The sequence below is a fragment of the Typopeltis vanoorti genome, chromosome 10 (assembly GCF_054136105.1).
Source record: "Typopeltis vanoorti isolate ZY-2024b chromosome 10, IOZ_Tvanoo_1.0, whole genome shotgun sequence".
Classification (NCBI taxonomy): Eukaryota; Metazoa; Arthropoda; class Arachnida; order Uropygi; family Thelyphonidae; genus Typopeltis; species Typopeltis vanoorti.
This window is the reverse complement of record NC_143558.1, coordinates 23,027,679-23,043,416: the sequence shown is the minus strand read 5'-3', so window position 1 is coordinate 23,043,416 and position 15,738 is coordinate 23,027,679. Positions and strand designations below refer to the sequence as shown.

At 35.8% G+C, this 15,738-nt stretch overlaps 1 protein-coding gene across 2 annotated transcripts in view; it reads left to right on the top strand.

Annotated features, from left to right (window-relative positions):
• Window positions 1-15,738, top strand: part of LOC150102225 (uncharacterized) — a 274,606-nt gene that overhangs the window by 43,927 nt on the left and 214,941 nt on the right. For both annotated transcript variants that reach the window (XM_090399744.1, XM_090399743.1), the window contains exon 4: window positions 5,543-5,644. In XM_090399744.1, coding sequence (XP_090255870.1) covers window positions 5,543-5,644 — 102 coding nt within the window. The remainder of the gene's footprint in view (window positions 1-5,542; window positions 5,645-15,738) is intronic.

Sequence of the window (15,738 nt, the reverse complement as noted above, 5' to 3'; positions counted from 1 at the left end):
AAGAGATATTAAAACTGAGATATCCTAGATGTCTGGAGTATTTACTTTGAAAGACTTACCGAGCAGTGACAGAACCATACTAGAAAATTTTCAAGAGGAATGCAAAGAGCAGTACATATGAATACTTGAGGAAGAAAAACTGTCAAAAACTTGAAATGTGGAAAAGAATCTAGAGTAGATGATATTTGGCCAGGAGTGCTTGGATAATGAAGTATAAAAGTATTTACTAAAATAAAGAGCCAAAAAGGCTTCAATTCAGTGATGCAAAATTATAAAAATCAAGTGGATATTAGATCCAGCATTATTTCAAAGCCGAACGTAGAAACTATGAAAGTTTTGTAAAAAATAAGTTGACCACCAGAGAGCTTATGGAATTTAAGAGTTGTTCTAGCACCAGCTACTTTTGAAAACATGAGCGCTGCCCATGCGACCATATATTTGCTTTCTGATTAGTCCATTTTTGATAAGGTTTCACTGGCCCGACAGCTGTTTTGATCTGGTTGGTTCTCTTCAGAGACCAGGCAGATACTTAAGTAAAGCCCTCTCTAAAAATTAGGAGATCCCCAGACCACTTCCTACGAGTGGCCGAAAGATCGTCCAACTCAGCGTTGGTTCCACACAGTGACAGGCTCACCCTACCACTGAGCAGAACTGCTCATATTCCAGGGAAAAGCATCCACTGACAAGCCCCACATGGGCTATGCATGCCGGAAAACACTTTCTCCAAAGACTCAAGTTGCTCTCTCAAGTCAAGCCACTCGAAGTCTTAAGTCCCCCGCCCTCGCTAGGAGCTAGACTTGGAAGAAACTTTAAGAGAGCAAAAACTCTCTTTCAGTACTAAGGAGTTTGAAATGTCGGAGAGGTGTATTTTTTGTAAGAACTCTCAGTTGGTGCGTAATAATATTTACTAAAATAAGGAGCCGAAAGGCTTCAATTCAGTGATGCAAAATTATTAAAATCAAGTGGATATTAGATCCAGCATTATTTCAAGGCAGAATGTAGAAACTAAGTAAGTTTCATAAAAAAAAAAAGTATAAAAGTTTTGCAGTGACTACATTGCATAATTTTTAGAGCCTGATTAGAAGGTTGAATTCCTAATGATTGCAGTAGAACTCTCATAGTACCCACCTATAAAAAAATGGAATAAAACAGAATGCAAGAATTAAAGAGGAATTTCTCTACTAGGTGTTCCAGGTAAGATTTATGCAAGCATACCTGAAAAGAGGTTGAGGAAGATTTTGGAAGAAAAACTTGGAGAAGAACAAGCTGAGTTCAGGCCAAATAGAAGTGTCAACACCAGATTTTCACTTTAAGACATAGTTGAGAAATAGCAGAAATATGACAAGGATCTGCTTCAGTTTTGTAGATCTGGAAAAGGCATACAACAAGGTGCCTAGAGAAAAGCTTTTCAAATCGCTACAATTATATGGGGTGAATGGAACATTATATATAGAGCAATACATAGTCTATATTTAAGTTGACAGTTAGAATTGAAGGAAATACAGGAAGGTGGTTTGATGTAAAATCAGGGGTAAAACATGGATGCACATAATCTTCATTCTTAGTCATTATCTATATGAATCGCATTATGAAAGAAAGTAGCATCAAGTCTGATATTAGAATTGGAGATGTCAAACTTTGTTCTTTGCTTTATGCAGATGATGTTGTACTCCTAAACACTAGTCCAAGTACCCAGGATTCAGCTGTTATTCCATCCAAATGGAATAACAGCTCTATTTGGTATAAAAATCAGCAATAAAAAGACCAAAACTATGAAAATAGGCTGGAGCATAGAAAACTTCAGTTCGTTCCATTCTGAATAGAGATCCTCTAAAACAAGTAAAATATTTCAGCCCTTTAGGCACAGTTTTTAGCGAAGATGGCAGGTGAAACCTGGAAATAGACAACAGAATAATCAAAGCTAGTATGATGGGTAGCCAGCTGGATAAATTTATATGGAATAAGAGAGAAATTATCCAAAATACCAAACTAGCAGTATACAAAGACAGTGTTTAAACCAGTTTTAAGTTATGAATCTGAAAGTTGGGTTACAAAAAAAAAAAAAAAAAGTAGATGAAGGCTTAAAAAACACTTAGCAAAGTCCAAAAGTATTATGGTATATCCAACATTATTATGAAATGTGAGCAAGTTACTCAAACATGACTTTCCCTTAATAAACCCATGCTGTTTTTGTAAAGTGTAGATATTCTGTCATCTCATATCCGTATGCATGCTCTCTTAACAAGTTTTCCAAAATCTTCACCAACCTCCAGAGATATCAATAGGTCTACAAATACACACATTAGTCTTTGTGTAGTGGCATTATCATAAAATTATTTCCACTCCTGTGAGAATCTATACCTGTGCTGAGACCTGAATTATACAACCATCTCAAAACCACCCTAATTCAGCTGAACTTGTATCATCCATGCTGATATCCTATGAGACCCTATTGTGAATTATTATTCATTTTATTATTACCTCTTTCTCATATATCCAAGTTTCTTCGTTTGTTGTGGAAGTAGTGTTGAGCTCCGTATTGCATATATACGATAGGTCAATAACTTTTAGCATTATTTAAGTTGACAGTCGACAGTTAGAATTGAAGGAAATGCAGGAAGATGGTTTGATGTAAAATCAGGGGTAAGACATGGATGCACATAATCTTCATTCTTATTCATCATCTATATGAATCGCATTAAAAGTAGCACGGGCACTCGTTGTTGGCCAATTCTTCTGCATCTTTCACCTGCATGCTGCTGCATTCAGTAGAGTTATTTTCTGCCATTCATTCTTTTATTTGCAACATAATAATAGTATTCTTTTGGGGTTTTCTTTAACTTGCTTACTGAGCCAATTTCTCTTCATACTCAGCTTTCTGCTAAGTTTTAACTCTTTTGGCCTGCACCATATAATTTTCATAGCTGACATCATCCTTATTATGCACATGGTATCCTTGTCATCTTTTCTTAATCTCTTGCTTAATAATATTGCACATCCATTATATTCCTGCATACTTTTTGAACTCTAGGGACACATTCCACTATTGCATCTAAGTATTTTTTTAACTACATCTCATGTACTGCTGATATCTTTCCCATCTAGCAAGTGATTCTATGGTACAGAGTCTAGTATATGTTTCAATCTGTCATAATATCCTGCTTTGTAATTTGTCATGTAATCATTTCTGAAAGGAAGAACCATATATTTATTCACTTCCCAACTCAGACCAGAATGATCACTGTCATCTGCTGGAGGCAGAAAGGGTACTTCTTTAACTGGAAACTCTCCCGCTGCCACCAAATGCTATAATCAGGTATAATGCTCTTTGATCTTGAATTCCTTTTGTCACATACTGCTTGAGGAAAGTTGTCTTGCAATATCTCAATATATTTACCTTCATTCTCATCATGAGATTTCACCACTATCCAGTAAATGTTTAGATAATTATTCACTCATAATGATTACTTATTTAGCACCCATCATGTTGATTTAGTGATGCATTTCATCACACCAGCAACTGATCTATACTAGGTATGTAGCAACACCCCACGATGTATTTGATCTTATTAGAATTCCACCTCAAACCAGATAGTTGCAAACTTACTACTACATGGACAATTGTTATTAATATTGCAATTGTAGCTTTCCACTCTAACTGGACCATCTAATTAAACCATCTAATAACATCATACTTTCCCTCTTCTTCTGTCTTGTCTGTTCCTCCTAAAAAATACTGTATGCTTTACACTCATTGTCAGTAAGACATTCATGATAACTTAATGCCAAGTCTCACTAATGCCTATAATCTGAGGTCACAATCCATTCACCAAGGCTACAAACCCTACCTCTTTGTTCCTAATGTTGGCATTCGTGTACAGATGTCATTAAGTTATCTCCAGGCTTTTCTGTATATTCTCTCTACATAATGCTTCTCTTATATAGATATCTTTGCACATGCTTAACCACCCAACTGGCCAAGACATATATATACGTCCAGGTTACCATGGATGCGAAGTGCATATTAAAATTGTAATACCACTGATATTGCATTGAAATATATGATGGATATGAAGTGTAGAGGAGTGATGTATTTTATCCATATTAACAGCACTGTGGTTAATAAGCTTGAAATGTATGAAAACATCACTTCCATGATTAAGCACATTTATGTTATCAACACAGTTGCATAGGTTACTCATTATGCATTAATTCTCCTATTAATCTTGTTTTCCTGTGTCTCTAAATTAGGTGTCATACCTTAAATAATTTCTCCATACTCCTTATAACAAATGCATTCAAGTGCAGGCTATTCCTGTTATATAAATCCATTCTTTCTTCAAAATTGCTCCATACATCCAAAAACTTGCAAAAATTCCTCCATTCCTCCTACACAACCTTCAAATTGAATCATATGTCATCATAGCTCTTCTTAATTCGTTACTATCATGTTTTGGTAATAGACAAAACAATTTTCACTATCCCACTTGTCACTGATGCCTCATCCATCCAGCTATCCTTTAATATCCTCTTTTACACCGTATTTTGTTGCTAGTTAAATCATTTGTATCCCAGAACTACCATTTTACTTTTCTGTTTTTCACTTACATTCATTGTAGTTTTGATTTTTGCTCTGAAATTTCAAAATATGTAATAAGTAAGATGATCTCCAATGGCATGTTTTATGAGGGAATCATTATATCATACGTAGTATATCTTACCTGCCTCAGGGGTTTGTTATGTCTTCATTGCTGCCTAACTTCCTTGATATCTCTGTGGTTCTCTAAAAGGCTATCCGTTTTTTCCCTGATTTCATTACTGCATGTGTAGGCTGTCTCATCAGTTTTGAGATTTTGCAAGTTAATTCATTTTCAATCTCCTTTTTTGTTTCAAACTGGCATTTTTTTTTATTCAGTATGACAAGCCTTTTTGTTCTTAACTTTGCTATTCAGATTAGTGTTTCTTTTCCCTGTGCTATTGTCGTGCATTTTTAGCATTATTTTTCAACATTTTTCACTTTTATGTTGCAGATATGTTATGAAGTATATGAAATATAATGAAAACACAAAGCAGCAATAATATACACTGTAATATAAAACACTAATTCTTGTAAGAAAACAACACAATAAAAAAGGCAAGAATCACCTGTTTCACAGGAGCTAAACAGACCAACCTTTCACAATATAGCCTCAAATCCAAAGCTAATTTTGATTTATTTGCAAAATTACTAATGAAAAATTTTCATATAACATCAAGTTTGATCAGATTATTATTAGACCTCCAGTGAGTCAAGGACTCATGCATTCACTACTTCAACAGACAAAGAGTTCCACTCCCACAGTTCTGTGAGAGAAAAACCTAGCCTTCATCTCTTTCTTAACTGCACATGAAACTTACATGGATGTCCCTTGTCCTCTCCCCACTTTCCATACAATGAAAAATGTTATCAACCTATTATATTATTGCATATAAAACCTATTATATATAAAAGATATAATTCTATATCTTTTAATGTTAATTTTGTATATTTTTCTATTTGTAGGATGCCTTGGCAAGGACATCCTGATAACTTAATAGATAGGTTTGATGTTAGAGCTCATCTGGACATCATACCTGAATATCAGAGTCCTCCAGAACCACCAAAGTAAGTACCACAAACTGTATTGATTAATCAGTTGTTATTAACATGGTGGCTTTTTCATGAGGAGGCATAGTTGAGATTTTAGTAAATATTTTGATCATTTGTTAAAAGCTATTATCATTAATATTTCTATTTTACACCAATATGTCTAAAGAGTGCAATTATTGATTGTAATAAATTAGAAATACACTCAGCTCTAACAATAGAAAACTCAATATAACAAACTGCCAAAAAATTTCACTGAAATCTCCATAGAAACTATTGTTTTAAGGGAGACCAAAGTGAATATATACAATATTCACTATCAATGAGACCTCAATAAAGACCAAAAACTGCCTGGGTAGTAACCCTTTCCATAATGCATAGCATTATAGAATTCTAAGGCAACTGATGTGAGGTCATCAGCCTCTACACACAAGTAGCCTAGTGGAGATGATACTTCATGTGCAAACTTTAAACAAGAATATAATTTCTTGGGGTGCTTAAGGGTCAAAGCTGTATAACTGAGAGGAGACCTCCACATAGCCTTTAAAGGAATGCGGGGAACTGACCAGGGCTTCTGACCTAATGTCCAATCCTCACCTTCTCGTGGTGCACCCTGTTGGGTATCTACTTTGATACTGAACGAACGAGGATGGGCTGGCAATTTGGGATTTAGCCGACCAAATTGTATTCTTATTGGTTAAACCAAAATAAAAAATGATGGTACAACATGACAAAATTTCATACCGGCTGGGGCGTCCCCCGGTTAAACAAGGCCCCCGTTGTTTTCGCCAGGGAACCAAGGTGAACAGTGAAAAGTCAGCTACTGGAACAAATCTGAAAACAAACCCCCAACTCATCATCACCAGAGTTAATGATCGGTACTATCAACGTAAGAATCCTGAATGGCAAAGAAATGGAGCTAGCTAAGGAATTAGATAAGTACCAGATCGACATAATAGGGGTGACTGAATCAAAAAAGACCAAAACTAGTGAGATCTTTCTAAGCAATAAATACAAAATGTTATATTCAGGCAATGACAATCAAGGAAAAGAAGGAGTAGCCATAGTATTCAACACAAAATACGAGGCTAATCTTCTTGAATGGCAGTCAGTCTCAAGTAGAGTAATGTGGGCAAATATGAGAATTGGTAAACTGGACAATGAGACTTATTTGTGCCTATGGTCCCACAGAAGGTTCTACTAAGGTAGAAGGGGAGGAATTTTTTGATGCTCTAGAAAAAGCAACTGACACAGTGAAAAAGGAAAAGTTGGTCCTTGTTGAGGATCTAAATAGCAGAGTAGGAAATGATTGTGAGACATACAAAAATATTTTGGGAAAATTTGGAGAAAAGAGCAAAGCTAATAATAATGGCAAATATCTGTTGGATTTCTGCTCAGGACATGGACTGGTTATTACTAACACCATGTCCCAACATAAAAATGTGCACAAATTCACATGGAGAGAAGAGGCTAGGAATAAGAAAAGTCTCATTGACTATGTTATTGTTGATAATGATGTTTTCTCCCTGGTGCAGGACACCAGAGTGTACAGAGGATTTGAAATTGGAAGTGATCACTATTTAGTCTTGAGCAGGATAAAATTGAATTCATTTTGAAAAGAATAACACGTAAGAAAGTTTTAAAGCTAATAAAAGTTGAGCAGCTCTCAGAAGTGAACTGTAGACTAAAATACAGAAAGATTATTGAAAAGAAAATGAAAGAGTTTGAGAACAGGAATCAAACCTTGGAGATTCAGTGGCAAACTCTGAAGAAAACATTGATTGATTCTGCCAGAGAGGCATGTGGTGAGGTTGTGTGCAAGGATAAAAAAATCAGAACTCCCTGGTGGACACAGGAAGTTAAAGAGGCAGTGAAGGAAAAGAAGAAAGCATATCAAAAGTTCCTGGCAAATAAGTGAGCTTTTACTCTTACAGAATACAGAGACAAATGTAAGAAAGCTAAACAGTGTGTAAAACTAGCTAAACAAAAGTCATGGGAGGACTTTGGCAAGAATATAGAAAATAAATATCAAGAAGGTGACAAAATATTCTAGAGGTTGTTGAAGAAGCTTAGGAATGGAGGAAAGAGTGCTGTAAAAGGAGTTAGAGATGATAAAGGTGACATGAAAACAGGAGAAAAAGATATCCTTGAAGTATGGAGTAATTACTTTGAAAAACTGCTAAATGAAACAAGCAGCGATGACAGCACAGTGATAAAAAAACACTGACCAGGCGTTCAGTCAGGAATACATATCCATACTTGAAGTAGAAAAAGCCATCAAAGGCTTGAAATGTGGAAAGGCAGCAGGAGTAGATGATATTCGACCAGAAATGCTGAAGTATGGTGGTATAAAAGTCTTACAGTGGCTGCACTGCATAGTTCAGAAAGCCTGGACAGAGGGACAAATTCCTGATGATTGGAGTAGAGCTCTCATAGTACCCATATATAAAAAGGGAAATAAAACTGAATGTGAGAATTACAGAGGTATTTCCCTACTGAGTGTTCCTGGCAAGATCTATGCAAGTATACTTGAGAAACGATTGAGAAGAATTGTGGAAGAAAAGCTTGGTGAAGAACAAGCTGGATTCAGGCGAAATAGAGGCTGTCAGGATCAGATCTTCACTTTACGACAAATAGTCGAGAAAGCATGGGAATATAACAAAGATCTGTATTTAAGTTTTGTCGATTTGGAAAAGGCATATGACAAAGTGCCAAGAGAAAAGCTATTCAATACGCTGCAGTTATATGGTGTCAATGGGGCATTATATCAAGCAATACTTAGTCTTTATTTGAGTTGTAAGTCAGCAGTTAGAATTGAAGGAAGTACAGGAAGATGGTTTAATGTTAAATCTGTGGGACAAGGATGTACATTATCCCCTCTGTTATTCATTATCTATATGGATCACATTATGAAGGAAAGTGGTATTAAACCTGATATCAAAATTGGGGATGTTAATGTCAGCTCTTTGCTTTATGCGGATGATGTTATAATTCTAAATAAATCCGCTACAAGTCTGCAAGATTCTCTGACTAAATTGAATAACTGTTGCAATAGATATGGTATGAAGGTCAGCAATAAAAAGACAAAGACAATGAAAATAGGCAGAATCATTGAAAATGTCAACTGTGTTGTGAATGGAGAACCTGTGGAACAAGTAAAACATTTCAGCTACTTAGGCACAATTTTTACCAAAGATGGTAAATTAAACATAGAAATAGACAACAGAATCAGCAAAGCTGGTATGGTGGGAAGTCAATTGAATAAATTCATATGGAAATAAGAGAGAAATTAGTCGGAGCACTAAATTAGCTGTATACAAGACAGTGTTCAAACCAGTTTTAATTTATGGATCTGAGAGCAGGTTCAGAAGTAAAACACTTGACCAAAGACTAGAGACCGCAGGTATGAGAGTCCTGAGAAAGATTAGAGGCGTGAACAGATAGCATCAGTGGCAATATCATATTAAAAATGAGGATATTAGGAAAGAACTTGACATTGTCAGCATCCAGGAATGCATTAGCAGAGCTAATCTCAGGTGGTATGGTTACTTAAATAGAATGGGAGAGGAAAGATTAGCAAAACAAGTGTTCTCTGCCAGGTTGGCAGGAAAACGACCCAGAGGAAGACCAAGATATAGGTGGATTGATATGGTACAAAGTGCCTTAGACAATAGAAATATAAGATCTGATAATGTTGGAGTCTTGACAAGTAACAGACTGATTTGGAGGAAAATTCTAGAAAGGAAGTTAGTAATGATGTAATTTTTTCATGTAGTACTGTCATATCCTGTACACCCCTTGAGGATACATGGCAGGAATTTGATGATGATGATGATGATATAATTTCTTGGCAAGTTTAATTTAGATAGTGTTTTATTTTGGCCATTGGAAATTATTGAAACATCAAAACATATCCTTGATTTTCCTCTCCCATAACTCCGTTATTTAACTTTACCTTGCATTCTGGTTTGGTTATTTATTTATTTAAAAAAAAAATTAAATTAAAGACACAGCAATGGACTCTCTCTCTTCTTGACACCCTTTTCATGGAAACACTTTTAAAAAATGATATTAGCCTTCTACTCAAACACATTACATGTTTTCTATTTGGCTTGGATATTATGGATGTGTTAGAGACAGTTTTAGCACATTCGAACAGAAAATGCCTTAGGATCCATTTTACCTGGAAAAAGAAAACATTTGCCTGCCCTTCCATAGCACTGTAGCTACTTAGCTGCTGTATGAATCCTTATGTTTTTCATTGTACAGGAAACCTATCCCTACAGGTAGGTGTATCCATCACTTGTCGCAGTATCACTGTCTCACAAGAGTATTTAAAGCGTGATCAAATAGAGTTTGATCAAACTTTAAATACTGTTGGAATCGAGCTAGAATGATCTCTTTGGACCACCACACCAGCATCTCTGCAGAAATGAATCATATATTTCCTTACACTTGTTTAGTTAATGACTTTTTCCTCTAGGATATTAACTGAACTACTTTGTTCTTCTATATACCCCCTTCCCTTCACACACGTACGCCAAACCCAGATCATAAAAAAATCCATAGCCATCTATTACATCCAGTGTAACTTAGAGAGAATCTAATATACTCTAAAGATGCAAATATTGTCAGACTTCCCTCATATCTATAACCAAACATTAGCTACCCTTATCCATTCATCAAAGGATCCTCCCTATTTATCTAGGCTGTAGATCTACTGGGTACTTTGTACTTTTAGATCTACTGTCTCTCTATTCTCTCCTCCCCATGAAAATATATGAAAAGCCAAAATCAAATTCATCTGGCCATCATAATGACTGATTTTTATCTTAAAAAAAAAACCAGTCAAATTTTTTTTTTTAATTTATTACGAGGGTTGTTTGAAAAGTTTGGTAAAAAAAATAAGTTAAACACATTTTTTGGAAAAATGTGTTTAACTTATTAAAAATGTGATCACCTTTATTTCTCAACATAGTCTTCATCGAGGTCTACATATTTGGTCCAGCGAGTTTCCAATTTTTTTCATCCTATCTAAAAAGTAGGATTTGTCAAATTGTGCAAAATAGTCATTGACAGCCCCTTGATGACATCCTCGTTCGAAGAAAATTTTTTCCCACCAATTTTTAAGTTTAGGAACAAGAAGTCACATGGGGCCAAGTCCAGAGAATACGGTGGATGTGGAACCAATTTGAACCTAAATTGGTTCCACATCCACCGTAAATTCATGCAGTTTTGCCATTGTGATGGCAAATGTGTGGGACGGTGCATTTTCTTGATGAAAGAGCACTTTTTTGTGCACCAATCTTGGCCGTTTTTTCTTCAGTTCTTCTTTTAAATGATCCAACAGTGACACATAATAGACTCCTGTTATTGTTTGTCTAATTCTCTTGAATTGTTCCCAGTTAGCATTTTTAAAATTAAAGTGTCTTCTAAGTGGGATCCCTTTAAGTTGTACTGGTGGGAAAACTTGCAGCATTATTGGTCTTTGTTGTGAACTTGGGATTGGTGCAAGAACCTGTTTAGTGCACAGATTAGCTATTCTATTACTAACAAATCCAAGGTCTGGGTTATAACCCCTTTTCCATCTTCCACTGTTAAATGATGATGGCTGTTTAGGATATGTATAAGATTCATTTGATTACTTTCAGCCCACTGTTCAACTAACTCTCCATCCTCATTTGTTTCACTATAACCCCACTGTGTGCTATGACTGTTAAAGTTACCTATAATAATAATAGCAGATTTCCTTTTCAAATACCGAACAGAATCAACAAAGCTGGTACGGTAGGAAGCCAATTGAATAATTCATATGGAATAAAAGAGAAATTAGTCGGAACACTAAATTAGCTGTATACAAGACAGTGTTCAAACCAGTTTTAGCTTATGGATCTGAGAGCTGGGTCAGAAGTAAAACACTTGATCAAAGACTAGAGACCACAGATATGAGCGTCCTGAGAAAGATTACGAGAGTGAACAGATGGCATCAATGGCAATATCATATTAAAAACGAGGATATTAGGAAAGAAGTTGACATTGTTGTCATCCAGGAATGTGTTAGCCGAGCTAATCTCAGATGATATGGTCACTTAAACAGAATGGCAATGAAAGATTAGCCAAACAAGTTTCTCTGCCAGTTTGGCAGGAAAATGACCCAGAGGAAGACCAAGATATAGATGGATTGATACGGTACAAAGTGCCTTAGACGATAGAAATATAAGATCTGATAATGTTGGAGTTTTGACAAGTAACAGATTGATTTGGAGAAAAATTGTAGATAGGGAGTTAGTAATGATGTAAATTTTTCATGTAGTACTATCATATCCTATACACCCCTTGAGGATACATGGCAGGAATTTGATGATGATGATACTGGGACATTTCAAAAGTAAAGTTTTATTAGGTGGTTTATATACCGAGAAAAACATGATGTTATCTAGATCTGTTCCAAGGATTTCTGTTATTTTGGTTTGTGATTAGCCATGCTGTAACCTGGAGCTCCTGCCGAGTGAAAATAGCACTTCCATACTTTTCATGTGGTATTTCTTTTATGTGCTTCATTCCAGCAATTTTAGGTCTGGCTTGTTGAGGTCCTTTATGTCTCCTGTAGACATATAATATCACATTTTTGCAATAAGATCTTCTTTTACAGAGGAGAGACCCTCTGTATTGTGTGAGATGATTGTCAGGGTTGGTTCTCATAAGGACCATTGAGTTGTAGTCATTGTGTCTCTGATAAAGAAGATGCTAGTCGCACTATAAAACTGTATAAAACTATTGTTACATCCTGAATGAAGCACTTTATTAAAGAAACAATTCATTCAAGATTTAACAAGTCAGAAAAATCAGCTGAGAGAAAAAACTTATACTTGAGCAGAAGAAATAAAGTACTAAATAGAAATAGATTTACCTCCTTTTAGTAGAATTGTAATACCATGTAAAGAACTTCATCTATAAATTAGTGTTATATGAAATGCATCATGTATACAATGAATGGGTAAATCAGATGTAAACATTAGTCCAAAGGTCACAGGCGGGCCTGAGGCATTGGCAATCTCAGAAAGCGATGCACATTCGTTTCCTGGCAGATGCTGGTAGTGATCCCGCGATATGTCGAAGTTCCCACAGACGAAGTGAGTAGCGGGCGGGGAAAAAGATCGCGGAAAGTAAGAGGGCGCTATCGCGGCTAGTAACAGGGTGCTAAAAAGGGGGGGGGGGAAGTGAAGGGAGAATAAAAAGGGTTTGCATCCCCTTTCTCAAAGCTTTTTTTGCCTATTTTGCTGGATGATGATTCGACTTCTCTCATGGACCAGTAGTTCCTGATGGTGTTTCTTGGCGATAGTTCAATATCAGAAGGTGCGCCTTTCCCTACGATGTCTGAATTTCTGCCAGTACTAAAGCGTGAGGTGTCGGCATATGCTGCCTTCGCTGAAAGTTCCGACGGAATAATATCACGGACGTATATTATGAACCGGCAGTTAGAAACGAGGATGACCCGAAACAGATCGAGAATAGACGAGGGGAAAATGCCAGGTGTAGAGCATAGCTTAATCTGATGACCATAGTGACCCACCACGTGGACACAGGCTTATGGAAGTATCGAGAGGTAATTCAAACAAAGAAGGACAGCTCAGACGGACCTGGAGATCCTGCCCCAAGTAAAGTACAGATTTTGTTGTATAATTACCCAGTCGGTAAAAGGGAAAGATCATTGTAGTGTAATGATTGAGTATGGACAGTATTTAAGAACTTAAGTGATTATTTAGCAGTGGCTAATGTCAATAAGACAAATTGTCTGGAATGATTATAGATGATTGTGACTAGTTTAATATGCAAGACTAACATAGTAGGTAGAATATTGATTAGAAGTGTATAATGTGTATATTATGTGTGTTTAATCTCTAACTTAAAAGAAGGATTTATTGTTCATGCATTAGAGTATTAATCAGTTTGATACAGTTTGATTTAGCATGTCATTGAAATAATTGAAAGTGAGATTGGTCGAAGTGTATATTATGTCTTTAGATTCCAATAAATATGGTTTTTCTTCTATACCTGAGTTTTGCCTGTGATATGAACCAAAACTACCACTCATTAATCTGAACCATGGGGGGGGGATTGAAAGAAAGGTATAACATGTTGTTATAGAGGTTACGACTGCAAACCAGAATTTACTTAGCCACAGTAGAGCATTTAATTTATGAGTTTAAGCACTAAATTTATTCACCTATGTGCACCAAGAGTCTGGAAAAGTCTCCCTGAATAAGAGTCCCCTCTATTCTAAGATATTGGCTGGTGCAGATTTCTTTCTGAGACCGTCTCCTCTTCAGAGGAGACGGTCTCAGAAAGAAATTAGAGGAATTCGTTTCTTTTAGCAAGGAATAACCTTTAACAGTCAGGGTAAGCACGCGAGTAAAATTACGAATCGACTAGAGATAAAGAATTTGCTTTCCTTATAGAATGAACACGTATGAAGTGATACAGATATTAGAGTCTTGTAGTTATTGTAGAGAGGAAAATTAATAAAGGAAGTAAATTAATTTTAGGAAGAGCAATGACATAAAAATGGCGCACACGAGTGAAATACATAACACTATAGAAGATTGTATTGCACTATGCTATTCTGTAGATCGCTGGTAGCAAAATTCATGGCTTGTAAAAGCCTACAGGGATCACAACGTGAATGCTTCTGCTATGAAAAAGATGATACGTGTCGACAGTGGTATGAACGAATGAATTGTGTCGCCGTCTATTGGAAATTTACTGAACTTTTCAAACAACCCTCATATACCTGTATGGCTGTGTGCCCTAGACAAACTGGTGTGGGTTTTATTACTTTTTTTTTTTTTTTTTAAGCAATGCAGGAAGAAATGAGAAAGTACATGTCACTGAATTTGGTATGAATATTCTCATATCTCAATGGTGCTATAAATTTTTGCCCTCCCCCCAAGGACATTGGAATGATTCAAACCAAATTTTGCATTTTTTTTCTTTAAAAAAAACAGCAGTAATCATCCAGTATGTATGTATGTTATTAACAAATTTGGTTTACAATTTCCTTATATTATAACTTAAAAGCATCATAAGGCTTATATTTTCCCTCTTAACATTCAGGACCCAAACCAAACTTGCATGTTTATTATAAGAAAATTCTAAATTTTGCATACAGCTTACTCTTATCATAAAGCAATGTAAAAGTTGGTACTTTCTTTCTGTCTCTCTATCTTCTCCTCCCCATGGATATGAAAAGCCACAATCAAATTCATTTGGCTATCATAATGACCGATTTTTATCTAAAAAAAAAAAAACCAGCCAAAATCTTTTAAAAAAAATTATTATAGCTGTGTGTCCAAGACACACAGCTATAATAATTTGTAGTGGGTTTATCTCATTTAAAAATAAAATAAAATAAAATATTTTTTTTTTTTTTTTAAATTTAATAAAACCCACAACAGTTTTTAAAAAAAATCTTTTAAAAACTGTTGTGGGTTTTATCTAATTTATAAAAGTTAGGTTCCTTCCGTTAGTTATGAAAATTGTTTAGTTGATAAGTAATAATACCTGGTCATCATAAATACTGTTATAACTTCTGCACACCATAGCAGCACCCACAGAGTTGCACAAGCTTGGTGTGCAGCCGACATTTGCATGCTTATCAGTAGAGAAAGAGTTGACTAGCTGTATGGGTTAGTATTCAGTGGGAAGATTATGAGAACTGTGTAGCTATAATAGCACATCACAAGGCTGGAATGCAGCTTCCTGTTATTTTCCACACACTAAAAGTACTTGGGATCAGTAGGATGTTTGTGTATCAGAACTATTAACCATTCTTATGACAGAAGTCATATCTGACTGCCAAAGAACAAGTCGACCATGCTGTATTAGGATGCAACAGCTTGTGAGGGTTGTGAAGGCATGCCTATATCGTAATCCTGTGAGAATGCAGAAAGTGATGTCATGAGAGATGAATGCTTCACAGAGAATGATGTCATGTGTATTAATTGATGACCTGGGAGTGAGAACTTATTATTGTTCTACTGGACACTTCCTAATACCACAACTTATGTAGCAGAAGATGATAAAATCAAAGGCACTTCTCTGGTGGTACGTGC